Source organism: Danio rerio, chromosome 21 (assembly GCF_049306965.1).
Source record: "Danio rerio strain Tuebingen ecotype United States chromosome 21, GRCz12tu, whole genome shotgun sequence".
Taxonomy (NCBI): domain Eukaryota; kingdom Metazoa; phylum Chordata; class Actinopteri; order Cypriniformes; family Danionidae; genus Danio; species Danio rerio.
In genome coordinates this window covers 48,591,011-48,607,490 of record NC_133196.1, presented here as the reverse complement: position 1 = coordinate 48,607,490, position 16,480 = coordinate 48,591,011, and the positions used below count along the sequence as shown (strand labels likewise).

General features: G+C 34.1%; 1 protein-coding gene across 4 annotated transcripts in view; it reads right to left on the bottom strand.

Annotated features, from left to right (window-relative positions):
• Positions 1 to 16,480, bottom strand: part of gabra3 (gamma-aminobutyric acid type A receptor subunit alpha3) — a 315,734-nt gene that overhangs the window by 120,263 nt on the left and 178,991 nt on the right. For all 4 annotated transcript variants that reach the window (XM_073935538.1, XM_073935539.1, XM_073935540.1 and 1 more), the window contains exon 5: positions 12,730 to 12,950. In XM_073935538.1, coding sequence (XP_073791639.1) covers positions 12,730 to 12,950 — 221 coding nt within the window. The remainder of the gene's footprint in view (positions 1 to 12,729; positions 12,951 to 16,480) is intronic.

The window sequence follows — 16,480 nt, the reverse complement described above, 5'->3', positions numbered from 1 at the left end:
AAAGCCTTTCTCAGCAGAGGTGAGACTTATTTATTTTGCATGCGAGGAAGTCGATTGGAATAAACTGAAGTAATAACAGACAAACTGTAGCACAAGTATAGTGTGAAAACCTGTATGATTTATCCAGCAAGGTGCTTTTTTATGCATTGGATGTACCTAAAAACAGATTAAAAATAAATAAATAAAAATGAAAAATGACTAGACTTTTCTATTGACCATGGCTTTTGTATTGTAGCATTTATTCTGAAGCAATAGCATAGTTTAAAAACTAGTAGAGTAAAAATCTTGGTTAACAGCAAGTTCCCTTTATATAAATGGTAAATGACCATATATTGACTTACTTATGATTCCCTGCATGACACTGCAATTTGTATGGCTTTTTGCTGACATTATTATGGTGCTTTTTATGTATTGAATGTACCTTCTGAAAAATCTGAAATGACTACATTTCTTATTGACCATGACTTTCGTGTTGCAACCCAGCCTCATTCTGAAAACGTAGTCCCGCGGATGTTTCGGGAGACAGCGGAATACATCCCGGGGGGTACGTACGGCTGTGTTTATTTTTTTCAAGCGAACGCTGCGGGGCGGTGTGATGCTGTTCCCTTTCGCGCTTGCCTTACCTCCTTACGAAGGGCTTCCCAGCTGCAACCCGTTTGTTCACTCAGCTTACCGTGTACATCGGCAGGCTCGAGATGCAGAGAGGAGTTGACCACGGCGACCGGTTTCGAGTCCGGGGAAGAGCAGTTCCAGCAATCAGGTAAGACAAAAACAGAATCCCAAAAATTAAGGGAACGAGTTTCGTGACAGGGTGAGAACGCGGTGAAATCCGAAAACGCGGTAGAAAAATTTTTTTGGACGGCTTTTGTAAACTGTTGCTCGGGTTTAGGGAAGTGAGCGGGCGGGCGGGTCGATCGGTAAAATTGGTTGGGTTCAGGGAAGGAGGAGGGTGGGTCAGCCGATTGGCCAGTCGCGCAGTTAATCATCCGGTCAGTTGGACAGCGGCCTCTGGTGGGTTCACGCGAGAACAGCGCGGGCGCGAACCGCACTCGCGAGAGGCGTCTGAGGTGTGAAAAAGCGCACAACAGCGGCCTCTCGCGGATTCGCAAAAACAAAAACTGCAGCTGTACGTACCCGCCAGGACGTATTCCGCGGTCTCCAGAAACGTCCGCGGGACTACGTTTCCACAATGAGCCTGGGTTGTTCGTATTGTAGAATTTATTTTGATTTTCGCAGATGTTTAGCCCATCATTAATTCTGTTTATTTACTTGAATAAATGTGTGTAACTCTATATTTATTCAGTTTTTTAATTAATTACAGTAATATTGTTGAGTAATATGAAAATGTTCATCTGATTTATATACAATGCAGTTTGTATGGTAATATTTTCTGTCTTTCAGTAGAGATAGTATATGAGAGACTTGCTTTATTTACCAAACAAGCGGCTCTAATTAGATTTGCATTTTAAACATTAAATAAAAAGTAAAAAGATAGTATTTTTTTATTTCCCATATTAAGGTTTTAGTTATGATACTCCCAAAATAATTCAGCAGAAATCCACAGATTTTTACCAAAATTCTCAGCAGAAATAGCTAAAAATGTCTGCAGATTCCATCTGGAACTACTCATCACCCAATGACAGTCCTTTTTAAAAATCGTACATTTTCGTACGATGGTGAAGCAGTGGCGCATTAGGTAGTGCTGCAGCCTCACAGCAAGAAGGTCGCTGGTTCGAGGCTCGGCTCAGTTGACGTTTTTGTGTGGAGTTTGCATGTTCTCTCTGCGTTCGCCTGTGTTTCCTCCGGGTGCTCCGGTTTCCCCCACAGTCCAAAGACGTACAGGTGAATTGGGTAGGCTAAATTGTCCATAGTGTATGAGTGTGTGTGTGTGTGTGTTTCCCAGAGATGGGTTGTGGCTGGAAGGGCATCCGCTGCGTAAAAAACTTGCTGGATAAGTTGGCGGTTCATTCCGGTGTGGCGACCACGGATTAATGAAGGAACTAAGCCAAAAAGAAAATGAATGAATGAATTTTCGTACGACTGAACTTGTACGAATTTGTACAAATTAGCCACTGAACTGACAAAACGTAAAATACTTACGTTTCCTCTTGAGATCAGGCTGGTCAAACCATAGCCATTGTAATCTCAACTTTTCTGAATTTGATTGTGATTCAATAATGTGATCCTTCTGTAAGCTGCTTTGAAGCAATAATTATTATACTATACTATACTATACTATACTATACTATACTATACTATACTATACTGCACTATACTATACTATACTATACTATACTATACTATACTATACTATACTGCACTATACTATACTATACTATACTATAATGCACTATACTATACTATACTATACTATACTATACTGCACTATACTATACTATACTATACTATACTGCACTATACTATACTATACTATACTATACTATACTGCACTATACTATACTATACTAAATAAATTTAAATTGAATATCCTATTAAAAACACTAAAGAGAATGCGGAAAATCCTGCGTGATGTTGCCTTTTTTAAATCAAAGTGAACGTCCTTCACAGGAGCACATACTGCACTGAATATCTGCTCTTTATAAACTTTACAAAGTGCAAATACTTTTTAAAGTTTATAGAGCACATATTGATCTGGATATTAAATGACTTTTGATCAGTGTGCGGTTTTTGCTTATTTATATTCAGTCAGTCTCTGTACCCATCTAACTTACTCAACAGATCAATACGGAATGTTTACAGATCACTCATACAGCAACTCCCAGTGTGTCATAATAGTGTATGTAAAATATGCAGCACTACTAGCCTTGAAAAGAGATTTAGTTTGCCGCATGCTTTAATAAAAGTGGGAGACATTAGCAGAATAAGTGAATGCTTCACTATTATAATTTTGATTGTTTGGTCTTTCTCACCTTGGCCCTCTGCATAACTCACTGTATGCCTTTTGTTTCAGATAAAACATATCAACGCTGGAATGGAGAATAGATTCCTGCATTGTTTCTTTATAGCTGCATAAAGCACAGATAAAAAAAAAAGTTTACTAACACAGCAACAGTTTTTATTTATTTATTTATTTTTTTTTACTTTGTGACATTTTATTATAATATCGTGGTTCATTATTATTATTATTATTATTATTATTATTATTATTATTATTATTATTATTATTATTATTGATGTTGGTGTTGATATTGTTATTATTACTATTATTATTGATGTTGATATTATTATTATTATTACATATTATTATTATTATTATTATTACATATTATTATTATTATTATTATTATTATTATTATTATTATTGATGTTGATGTTGATATTGTCATTATTACTATTATTATTGATGTTGATATTATTATTATTATTATTATTATTATTATTATTATTATTTTTATTATTGATGTTGATATTTTTATTATTATTATCATTATTAATATTATTATTATCAATATTATTATCATTATTATCATTATTATTATTGTTGTTGATGTTGATATTATTATTATTATTATTATTATTATTATTATTAATATTATTATCATTTATGTTCAAATAATTCTTCTTCTTCTTCCTATTATTATTATTATTATTATTATTATTATTATTATTATTATTATTATTATTATTGTAGTTGTTGTAGTTGCATTTATTTTATTTTTATTTACAAATAAACACTGGAATGTAAAATAGATTCCTGCGTTATTTCTTTATATCTGCACAAAACAAAAATTAACAAAAAAATACTTTAATTATTTTATTACTTTTAATACATTTAATACATGCAATAACTCAACAACCATTTAACCTTTTTTTTTAATTTTGTGACTTTTCATTATTAATATTATTATTATTATTATTATAGTTGTATTTTTATTTTTTTTGTATTTAAAAAAGAAAATTATTACATTTAGTAGCTCAACAACATTTTTATAAAGTAATTTTTATTTTGCGAAATTGTATTACACTATAGTATTTTTTTTACAATATAGTATTATTTGTTTATTTTTTATTCTACAAATAAATTGTATTTAATGTAAAATCGATTCCTGCATTATTTCTCTATATCTGCATGAAAGACAAATGAGGAAAAAACACATAATTTAAAATGATTTAAAAAATTTTATATATTTGATATTTTTAATGTTTTTTTAAGTTATGAGATTATCTCAATATAGTATTTTATTATTATTAATGTTGCTGCTTATTTTATTTTAAAGCACAACAGTAACACTCGAGATGTAATACTTTTTAATACATTTATTCATATATTTTCAACAATATTTTTAAAAAGTCACATTTTTATTCTGTGACATTTTCTCACAATATAGTATTTTATTATTATTATTATTATTATTATTATTATTATTATTATTATTATTATTATTATTATTATTATTATTATTTTAAAGCAAAACAGTAAAACTCAATTCTGAGTTCTGAAGTCATCTAGACTAAACAGCAGTATTTTTATTTTTATATATTTATTTTTCTACAGCCTGACCCTGGACTAACTTTTCTTAAAGGCATGAAAACACATTGCAGGGATAAAAAAAAAGAAAAGAAAAAAAAAGGAAGAAAAAATATCCAGTTGACGCTGACTTGTGTTGACAGTCAAAATGAGTTGACACTCAACAACACTATCACGGCAAAGAGCCCCAAACAGACCTGCAGCAGTGATGGTGCAATAAACCACCATTAATAATTGAGCACCTTTTTCTCCTCATACTGTAACCTAAGACAAAAGACACAAATGAGTACAAGACAGGACATTTTAAAAGGAAAACTTTTTTCCTCCCTCCAAACTACAACATTAGCAAGTGCTAGACGCTAAAATGTTATGACAGTGTTTTTATTTATTTATTTATTTTTTTTTTATTTTACAATGTGCTGATAAAATGAAAACACTACAAACCACTGCTTAAAATACCCTTTATACAAGCTAGCATCCAGAAGTTAAACAATGCACTGTAAGACTGAGCACTTCATTAAATGAAATTAGCTAATTCGTCTTACATTTTAAATGGAAGTTCATTGACCTCAACAAAAACAAGTTACATGATCTCAAAATTTAATTATTAGACTGAACTTAAACTGAATGAGTTCACCTAAGCATGCAGGTTTCTGGTGCTCCCCATGCTTTGTGCCAGGATGTAAAATTAATGTTAAAAAACAAGAGATATTGTGTATTTGTTTCAAACAATTAGGCAATATTAGTTTTGGATTGTCTACAGAAAAAAACACTGTTATACAATGACTAGCCTTATTACATTAATGTGCCTTATTAACCTAGTGAAGCCCTTAAATGTCACTTTAAGCTGAATACTAGTGTCTTGAAGAACATCTAGTCAAATATTATGTGCTGTCATCATGGCAATGAGAAACAAATCAGCTATTAGAAATGAGTTATTAATCCATACACTGTATATAAAGGCACATAACCATTTAAAAAAAAGTCTGATGTTAATGTGACTAAAATTTTTATCTTTTAGTAAGTTAGGATGATCAATTTTGTTTCTGTTCTGCTTTATAGCAGAATAATGAGAGATATTGTTTGAGAAATTGTTATAACTCTTCTTGAAAGTCAAGTTTACACACAATAAGATTATTCTGCCTCTGGAAAAGCTCAGATGATGATGTCAGGGTTTCGGAAGTTTCTGATTGGCTAATTGACAACATTTGAGTTAATGTGAGGCACAACTGTAGAATAGTATTGAAGGAAAACCTCAAACACACTGCTTCCTTGTGTGACAACATGGGAAAATCAGCAAGCCAGAATCAACAACAAAGCCAGATTACAACTTGCTAAACTACACTGGGAAAAGACTCATGTTTGGAGACATGTCCTGTGCTCTGATGGAGCTAAGATTGAACTGTTTGGGCATAATGAGCAGTGCTACATTTGGAGGACAAAGTGGAAAGCTTACAAGCCTAGAACACCATCCCAACTGTGAAGTATGGGGGCGGCAGCATCATGTTGTGGGGCTGTATTGCTGCAGGAGGGACTGGTCCACTTCACAGCATAGATGGCATCATGAAGACAGAACATTATGTAGAAATACTGAAGCAACATCTCAAGACATCAGCCAGGACATTAAATCTTGGCCACAAATGGGTCAAACAGACAGATCATGACCCTAAGCACACTGCCAAATGAGTTCAAATGTGCTTTAAGGACAACAGAGTGAATGTTTTGGAGTGGCCATCACAAAGCCCTGATCTCAACCCTATAGAACATTTGTGGGCAGAGTTGAAAAAGCTTGTGCGAGCAAGACAACCTACAAATCTGACTCAGTTACAGCAGTTCTGCAGGAGGAATGGGCCAAAAGACCTGCAAACTATTGTGAGAAGCTTGTGGAAGGAGACCCAAAACATTTGACCAAAGTTACACAGTTTAAAAGCAAAGCTAAAAACATACCAAGGAAATGTGTGTAAACTTTTGACTGTCTAGAAATTAATATAAAATTCTCTCATTATTCTGGCATTTAGCAAATGTAAATTATTTAGGTAATCCTAACGGACCTAAAATAGTAAACATTTAGTATGACTTAACATCAGACATTTAAAAAAAATGGTTATGTTCCTTTTTTAGAGTGGATGTAAACTATATATACAGTATATATATATATATATATATATCATAGCAAAGAAAAAAAAAATCAGGTATTACCAATGAATTATTAAAACTATAATGTTTCTAAATGTGTTGAAAAAGAATGTGTTAAAAAGAAATTAATAAATCTGATTTCAGCTGTATATCTTTTTTCCATTCATGCATTTTTTTCCACTCACACAAGCTGTTAAACCCCAGCAAAAACTAATTGAATCACTTCTTCATCTCCGGTCTGTCATCTCAAGCATTGAATTACACAACACCTACAGTAGGCCTTAATCAGAACTGCAAATCTAAGCTGCGTTTTCCAATTTGTGCTAGCGCTAGTCTATAGGGATGGTGGCGATAATGAAGGTGGCACCCGATGTAGTGGCACACGAGATATATAGCACTGCAAGGCCAATGCTTAGTTTAGGCCTGTCTCATATGAGTTCATTTAATATGGCTTCGGTTCTCCCCAGGCTAAGAATAACATTTGCATTTGGACGCTTTAATGAAGGCTTGTCACTCTCATTGTGTTGGCCCGGGGGTCCAGTGTGTTGCGAATAAGTTGTTAGCTAGAGCTCCAAGGGGCTAAAAAAGTTGATGTTTCTGGATCATTATAGGCAAAGACATAATTGCCTTGTACAGTTGAAATCAGAATTATTCACCATCCGGAATTATTAGCCCCCCTGTATGTATTTCTTTTTAAGGGGAAGAAGATTTGTTCTACACATTTCTAAGCATAATGGTTTCAATAACTAATTTCTAATAACTGATTTATTTTATCTTTGCCATGATGACAGTAAATATTATTTGACTAGATATTCTTCAAGATCCTAGCATTCAGTGCAGTTTAAAGCATAGACTGTAAAATATATGGACGTAATATCCGTGACGTCACCTATAGGTTTCTAAAGAGCACAAAAGAAGCCACAAGTAGGCGTGGCCAACCGTCGCCATTTTGTTTGCGCGTCATCACACCCACGGCGGGATACCAAACAAGGGCAAAGAGGCGGAGAGTGGGCGGAGCTACAGACACCTTTATTTGTCACATACACTTTCGAAGCGAAATTGGACCCCCCCACCCCCCACCCCATTTATTAAATATAAATATTTAAAATAGGCACTATCCTTATAAATAAACTGCATAGTTGCAATGTAAACAGCTACATTCTCTACTAAAATAGCCTTAAAAGTACATTATGTTGTCCAACAGCAGGAATATTTGTCAAACTGTAGAGCGTGCTCTGCTTGTACGTTGGCGGAGTAATACAGAAAGGTAAAGGGTGAAGAGGCCTTTGTGTGTGTGATGTTACTGGCAAAATATTTCACAGCTATCAGCCAATCAGATTCAAGAACCAGACAGAACTGTTGTATATATATATATATATATATATATATATATATATATATATATATATATATATATATATATATATATATATATATATATAAATTAGAGGAAATATGGGACAATTTGGGATATATTTGAAAAAAAAATGTGAATAATTTTCAGTTCAATCAGCCTGATCTCACGAGAAAACGTAAGTATTTTACGTTTTGCCAGTTTAGTGGCTAATTCGTACAAATTTCAGTCGTACGAAATGATACGATTTTAAAAAGGAGGCGTGGCACCTAACCCCACCCCTAACACCAACCGTCATTGGGGGATTAGCAAATCGTACTAAATTGTACGAATTAGATCTAACGAATTCATACGAATTAGCCACTAAATGAAAAAGTTACGAATTGCCGTGAGATTGTGTTGGTTCAACCGAATATATGATGTTTTGCTCCCATGACCTTCATCAGACATCAACACATCGACAAAACTACATATTTAAAAATACTAGTCAGCGAACAACATCAATGCAAGCCAATCACAGTGCATAAAACAAATAGGCAAATGATGCATCATAAAAATCATCCTTAGTTCTGACCAATGAAATCACCGACATTTCTTTACATTGCGCATGATGAATTAGCAAGTGTCACCGCACTGCTATTGGCTTTCCGGCAAGTTTGGTCTATTTCTAGAGGGTAAAAGGATTCATGAATATTTTTATGCCACGTACATTCTGCAGATGTGAAATTCATGTATGTTTAATGCATCAGGCGTGTTAGTGTTAAACGCCGCCGAGTCAGCAAGAACCACTTTAATCAATTGCAAACGCATCTAACATCGATCTGAGCATATAGCGGCGTCCATTTCAGCAACAATCGCCATTCCTCAGAGAAAGCCTTCACTTTTAAACTTTATGGGGGAACCTCAAGGTTACGCTGGTCGGATGTATTAGTGGTAATATGATGATGTAGTAGCTTCTCCCTGTAGATTGATGGCCTTTTATAACATTTGGTATGAGGTTAAAGTTTTGCAGAGATACAACCCATTTAGCTGAGAGATACAGATGAGCTCTCTCTTTCTCTCTCTCTCTCTCTCTCTCTCTCTCTCTCTCTCTCATGGAGTCTGTGCAGGAATTGGCCTCCTCTGTCTCTGGCAGCTAAACACATTGCTCTGGACAGCTCCTGGCCAAGCTAGTCGCAATTCAATTCTTGAACTCATTCATCAAGCATTTGGGGCGTTTGGGTCACAGGCTGGGCCAAGTCCCCAATGGCCCATCCTTCCGGGGTCCTCCATTGATAAGAAGGCATTAGTCTGCCTCTTCCAGCTCATCTGAAAAGGCTGGAGAAGTCAAGCTGGATTTGTATTCTGTTTGACATCCTGCTGTCCACCTGAATTCATTCCCCCCCCAAAGCATCGGTTTTCACACCGAACCCGAAAACTGCAACGTGCCACCCATGGCATACACTGTAATACTCTCATATCATACTGCAGTACTCCTACATCATTTCCATACATACAGTCAAGTCTGAAATTATTCATACACCAGGGGTATGAATAATATGTGCTTGACTGTATATTCATTCATTCTCCTTCAGCTTAGTCCCAAATTTATGCAGGAGTCACCACAGGGAATGAACCGCCAACTATTCCAGCATATGTTTTATGCGCCCTGTTTATTTTTTCCCCAATTTCTGTTTAATGGAAAGAAGATTTGTTCAACACATTTCTAAACATAATAGTTTTAATAACTCATTTCTAATAACTGATTTATTTTATCTTTGTCATGATGACAGTAAATAATATTACACTAGATATTTTTTAAGACATCTAGAGCTTAAAGTGATATTTAAAGGCTTAACTAGGTTAATTAGGTTAACTTGGTAGGTTAGGGTAACTACGCAAGTTATTGTATAACGATGGTTTGTTCTGTAGACTATCGAAAAAAATATATATAGCTTAAAGGGTCTAATAATTTTGACCTTAAAATGGTGTTTAAAAAATTAAAAACTGCTTTTATTCAAGCTGAAATAAAACAAACAAGACTTTCTTTAGAAGAAAAAATATTATCAGACATACTGTGAAAATTTCCTTGCTCTGTTAAACATCATTTGGGAATTATTTGAAAAAGAAAGAAAAAATCAAAGGGGGGCTAATAATTATGACTTCTACTGTACATGCCAGTCAACGACAATGAGTAGGCAAAAGGAAAAGACACTCAAACATTCGTCGCAAAATAAAATGTTACATTATTGAAATAAAAGAATGATACAGAGGTAGAACGACCATCACACACTTCTCCTCAGAACTCGCCAGAACTGAACTGAGCTCCCATACATGCGTGCTTACATCTCAAAGCTAAAGCAACCACAGAAGAAGTCTTCTTAATGGGGACATGACATTTATACACAATGCGAATCAAACATTAAGCGAACGTTAAAATATCACAATAATTAACCCCGAAAAAAGCAGCGCAATCACTACCAGACTGCTGTTGTGTTTGCGATAAGGAGGGACGAGGCTGAATCCAGCTTATTATTCGCAGCTTCTTACTGACGCTATCCGGTCCACCTTAAAATATCACGACGCTTACGTTTTTCAGCTTCTTATTCTCGCTCAAGAAAACATAACAGTTTTAATCTTCTAAGCAAGGACTTATTATGCGGTCCTGTCACCATATTATGGAGAGACAACATCAACCGTCTTTGACTAATAAACGCCGACATGCTATCTCTCAGAAATTATAAATATTTAAAATAGGCACTATCGTTATAAATAAACTGCATAGTTGCAATGTAAACAGCTACATTCTCTACTAAAATAGCCTTAAAAGCACATTATGTTGTCCAACAGCAGGAATATTTGTTAAACTGTAGAGCGTGCTCTGCTTCTATGTGGGCGGAGTAACACACAAAGGTAAAGGGTGAAGAGGCCTTTGTGTGATGTTACTGGCTAAATATTGCACAGCTATCAGCCAATCAGATTCAAGAACCAGACAGAACTGTTATATATATATATATATATATATATATATATATATATATATATATATATATATATATATATATATATATATATATATATATATATATATGTATATATATATATATATATATTTATATATATATATATATATACACACACACACACACACACACACACACACACACACACACACACACACACACACACACACACACACACACACACACACACACACACACACATATATTCGGACATACCACTCAGCTTTGATACTGTTTTTGCAATATTATCAAATACTGAAGTCTGCGTTTTCGGATGCAGCCATAGTCATTGTAAAATGTAAAGTGGCCGCTGTCTGAAAATGTTTCAGACTGGATGCGGAAAGCTCTGCGCTATGAAACCCATTCATTTTTCAGTGGCTTGAGCCCCGCAACTGCAGTTCCTTTTTGCACTGACCAAAGCACAAGAGCAGAGGAGCGCATCAAAGTTCAAAATAACCTGCACATCACCGCACGTGTTCATTGGGAAAACAACTTAAATAATGTGCCAGCATTTCTATGTAGAATACTTGTTCCAGGAGCTTACAATAAAGCTAAACGCTTGTAAAATGACACCTCTCGATTGGTTTACTAATCTTGTGTTTTTTTAAAATGTGTGTGTGTATACTTCCATTTCCAAAGTAAAAGGACTTTATTATGATAAACTGTGCAATTTACATACTTATACATGTACAGATGGATACTGCGATAATTGTTTGGATGCAAAGCTCAACATAATTGAGTACACCCCATTTTGAAAACAATTATTTTTATCCATTTCTCTGAGAATATAGGTCATATATTTTGGTGTATTTGAATAAAACAGATTTATTAAACAGATATCTTTATTAAAATAATATTTTAGGAACCAAACATCTTTAGCGATAGAACAATAATACATTTAAATTTAAATTAAATATTGAGAAAACATTACAAACTACAAATTTTTCAACAAAATTGTACACATTTTTTGCTTCTCTTGAATTTATTTATTTATTTATTTATTTATTTATTTATTTATTTATTTATTTATTTATTTATTTATTTATTTATTTATTTATTTATTTATTTATAATTTATATTTTCCCCATACAGTTGAAGTCAGAATTGTTAGCCCCCCTGAATTATTAGACCGCTTGTTTATTTTTCCCCAATTTCTGTTTAACAGAGCGAAGTTTTTTTTAACACATTTCTAATTTTCTAATAAAATATTGAGATTAAAATATAGCTAAAAGAGGCTAATAATTTTGTCCCTAAAATGGTGTTTAAAAAAATAAAAACTGCTTTTATTCTAGCCGAAATAAAACGAAAAAGACCTTCTGCACAAGAAAAAATATTATCAGACATACTGTGAAAATTTCATTGCTCTGTTAAACATCATTTGGGAACTATTTTAAAAAGAAAGAAAAAATCAAAGGGGGCTAATAATTTTTACTTTAACTGTATACAATTGTGTGTACTAATTTTGGAACGCTATTATAAGTTATTTAGTTAGATTAGCTCCAGATTTAGCTTCAGTACTGACTAATCTAATGCATACGCACAAACATAATATAGTTTAGCTTCCTATAGAAAATATTCATTTAAATCAGAGATTTGTGTAGGGTGTACTTATTTAAGTTGAGCACTGTATGTATTTTGAATGCTTCTGACAACAGTGAGTTGCATGTTTTGTATCTCGCTTCACAAATGTGCAACGGCAATAAAGCATTTGATTCAATTTAAAAGACCCCCAAGCGCTGAAGCCATACCTCATAGTGTAGAGTAGAGTCCCATTGTCTACCAGTCGCAGAAGTTTATTGGGTGTAGTCATGTTGTGGGCTACTGACTTCTTCCCGTTGTGGAAGAAGGTATCCGGGGTCCAGATCTTGCTTGCGAGCAAGTTGTTAAGTGGAAGGACCTGCATGGGCCCGTCAAACTTCAACCTCTCGTCCCGCCAGCTCTGCCGGAAGAACACATCAATCGTGTACTCCTAAAGGAGAAAGAAAAAAGAGTCAAGACTCTGTCTGACAGCCCTTTTAAAACTTCACTTCACCCCCCAAGTTTCCCCATTGCTCTATCTAATGTCCTCTTAGTGAAAAAGCCTGTGTGAAGCTCTTCTCCAGTCTCAGCAAATGACTCAAGAGCGGGGGGAAACAGATTCTGACTTTCGCAACGACTTCACATTTAACAGATTGTCCTGTTTGGCTTGGCTTGATTGGTTGAGATGCTTTTCAGTTGCACACTTCAATAATTCATTGCACTTTAAGGAGCGATGCAGCCTTGTCGGTGTGAGATCCTTAAGGCTCCTTCAAAAGTTCAAACTCGAATGATTGCGTTTTCACAGCTGTCGCTGGAGGGAAGAAACAAGCTTTTTTCTTCTTTTTTTTTCCAAGAGTTATCTCTCTGACCATATTGCCAACATGGCACAGGGGACACTGTCCTCGGTGAACCTTTGCTTAGTTGGAAGTAGAAACCGTCTAAAATCCATAGCATCTTTTCTAGTGATGAATATCGCTCATGTTTTAAAACATCCATTATTGATGATGCAATCCTCTGCAGGTTCTCTATGGGAACAAACATCAAAAGAAATCTTATCTGCTTATGTTTGCTTTTAATAAGTCATCAGATGAGGCAAGAATGAAAATTGTGGGAAAAGAAACATTCTTAAAAAAGAACACACAAATTATATAAATACCACACACACCTTTCCATAAAAGGATGTACAAGGTAAATTTCCATAAAAAAAATATTACAGTAAAAATACCGTAAAGTTTGTTATGTCAATTTTACGAGATGTGAAGTTGTAACATTTCCAACAATAAATGTAATGCCGATGAGTGGAAATGATTGAATTTATCAAGACATTACAGTTATTTATTAATAATACTGTACGAAAGGGACTATACAGTAGGAAAACACCAAATTATTAGTACAGAAAATGTTCGGATATTTTCTGATTTGATCGGAAAGTTAAAAACGGGCAAAAATATGAGCTAAAAAAAAAAAAAAAAAAGATATCGCCAATGTGTCCTGTGAAGCAGCTTCCGGACTGGATGGGGAAAGCTCTGCGCTATGAAACTCAAACTTATTAACATTGTTTTTTAGAAAGATGCAAATAAGATGTCTAATATGATTCAAAGATTTATGCTAAGCAAAAAGTGCACCCACAACAACCTGAAATTGGAAGGATTGGCTGAACACATTCAAATGTTTAACTCTAGGGAAGCTGTACAATTTCAATAATTCCAATAAAGACATGGCGTGTTCCTGTAAAGCACCACAATAAATATTATTAGAGAAAATTATGGAAAATCTTTTTTTGGTTTTCATACAAAAAAGAAAAATGTATGAAAATATGAGCTGAAAGAATCTGATATTGTCAATGTGTCCTGTGATGCGGCTTCCAGACTGGATGCGGAAAGCACTGCGCTATGAAACTCATTCATTTTATTCATGGCTTGAGGAAAATTATTAAAACTTTTTTAACATTTTGTTTTGAGTAAGATGCTAATGGTCTAATACAATTCAATGATTCTATGCTAAGCTAAAAGTTACACTAGATCCTGAAATTGGCTGAATTGGCTGAATAAACTCAACTGTTTAACTGTAGAAGAGCTGTAAAATAAGAAAAGTAAAGTGTTCCTGTAAAGCACCACATGAAATATTGTTAGAAAAAAGTGTCTAAATCTTTTGGTTTTCAACCGAAATAGAAAAATGGCAGAAAATATGAGCTGAAAAATATCATCAATGTAAACTCAATCTTTTTTAAACAACTTAAAGAAAATTATTACAACTTTTTAAAAAAAATTTTAAAGGAAGATGCTAATGGTTTACTACAATAATAATATGCTAAGCAAAGCTAAAAGTGCTCCCACTAGACGTTGAAATTGGCTGAGTTGGTTAAATTACTCAACTGTTTAACTCTAGGGGAGCTGTAAAACTCCAATAAAGACATTGCATGTTCTCGTAAAGCATGCACCACATTAAATATTATTAGAGAAAATGATCAAAAATCTTATTTGGTTTTCACACAAAAAGAAATGGACAAAAACATGAGCTGAAAAAGCAGACATTGTCAATGTGTCCTGTGAAGCGGCTTGCAGTCTGGATGAGGAAAGCACTGTGCTATGAAAATCGTTCATTTCAATGGCTTGAGGAAAGTTATTAAAACTTTTTAACATGTTTTTTAGCAAGATGCTAATAGTTTAACACAATTCAATGGTCTATGCTAAGCTAAGCTAAAAGTGTTCCCTTTAGAGCCTGAAATTGGCTCAACTCAACAGTTTACCTCTAGGGGAGCTGTAAAATCCAAATAAAGCGGTTTGTTCCAGTAAAGCAGCACATTAAATATTATTAGAGAGAGTTATGGAACATTCTCTGTTTTCATTTGAAAGTGAAAAAATGGCAGAAAATATGAGCTGAAAAAACAGATATCGCCAATGTGTCCTACGAGGCAGCTTGCACACTGGATGTGGAGAGCACTGCGCTATGAAACTCATTCATTTTAATGGCTTAAATATATATATATATATATATATATATATATATATATATATATATATATATATATATATATATATATATATATATATATATATATATATATATTTTTTTTTTTAAACTTTAAAAAAATAATAATTACGTTGCTAATGGTCTAATGCGATTTAATAATTTATGCTAAGCTATGCTACAAGGGCTCCCACTAGATCCAGAGATTGGCTGAATAGATTAAACAGATAGTGAAACTCAACTGTTTAACTCTAATGGAGCTGTAAAATTCCAAAAAACAAAGGTGAAGTGTTCCTGTAAAGCACCACATTAATCATTGAGCAGGAACAGTACCTGAATATTGCAACAGAATATACAACTGCAAACAACTACAGCGCGTCTCTTATGTTTTTTGCATCACAACCCGAGAACTTTGAGGTTTTTGTCACGCCTCACAGCACCCAATTTGCCGGAAAGATATTCCGAAGGCCACAGACGGAAATCCATGTTGCCCAGTCAATCAGAAATGTCAAGATGCTCCAGCACAAAAGGCGGAAAACAAGTCAGATAAAGCCACTCATTACAAGTGCCTTGGAGTTTTTCAGCAGAAGGTTTTCCACGATGGCAGGAGATCATACTGACTGATGCTCAGTGAATGACAGGATCCGGGTTGAGATTGCAGCACTGAAACGTGTTTGCTCCTCAAGTGCACGTCTCTGTACATCATTTATTTAGCGAGCTCCAGACTTCAAGCTCAAGTTGTTTTCAGATTAAAATTCTGCGAGCACTTCGATCCCCCCCCCCAAAAAAAATGAAGTAGGCCGCGCATCATGAGAAGTAAGAAACCAAGTGAAAGCTGACAACAGATGATATCTACAAATATACATATATATATATATATATATATATATATATATATATATATATATATATATATATATATATATATATATATATATATACAACAGTTCTGTCAGGTTCTTGAATCTGATTGGCTGACAGTGATGCTATATTTTTCAGTAACAACACACA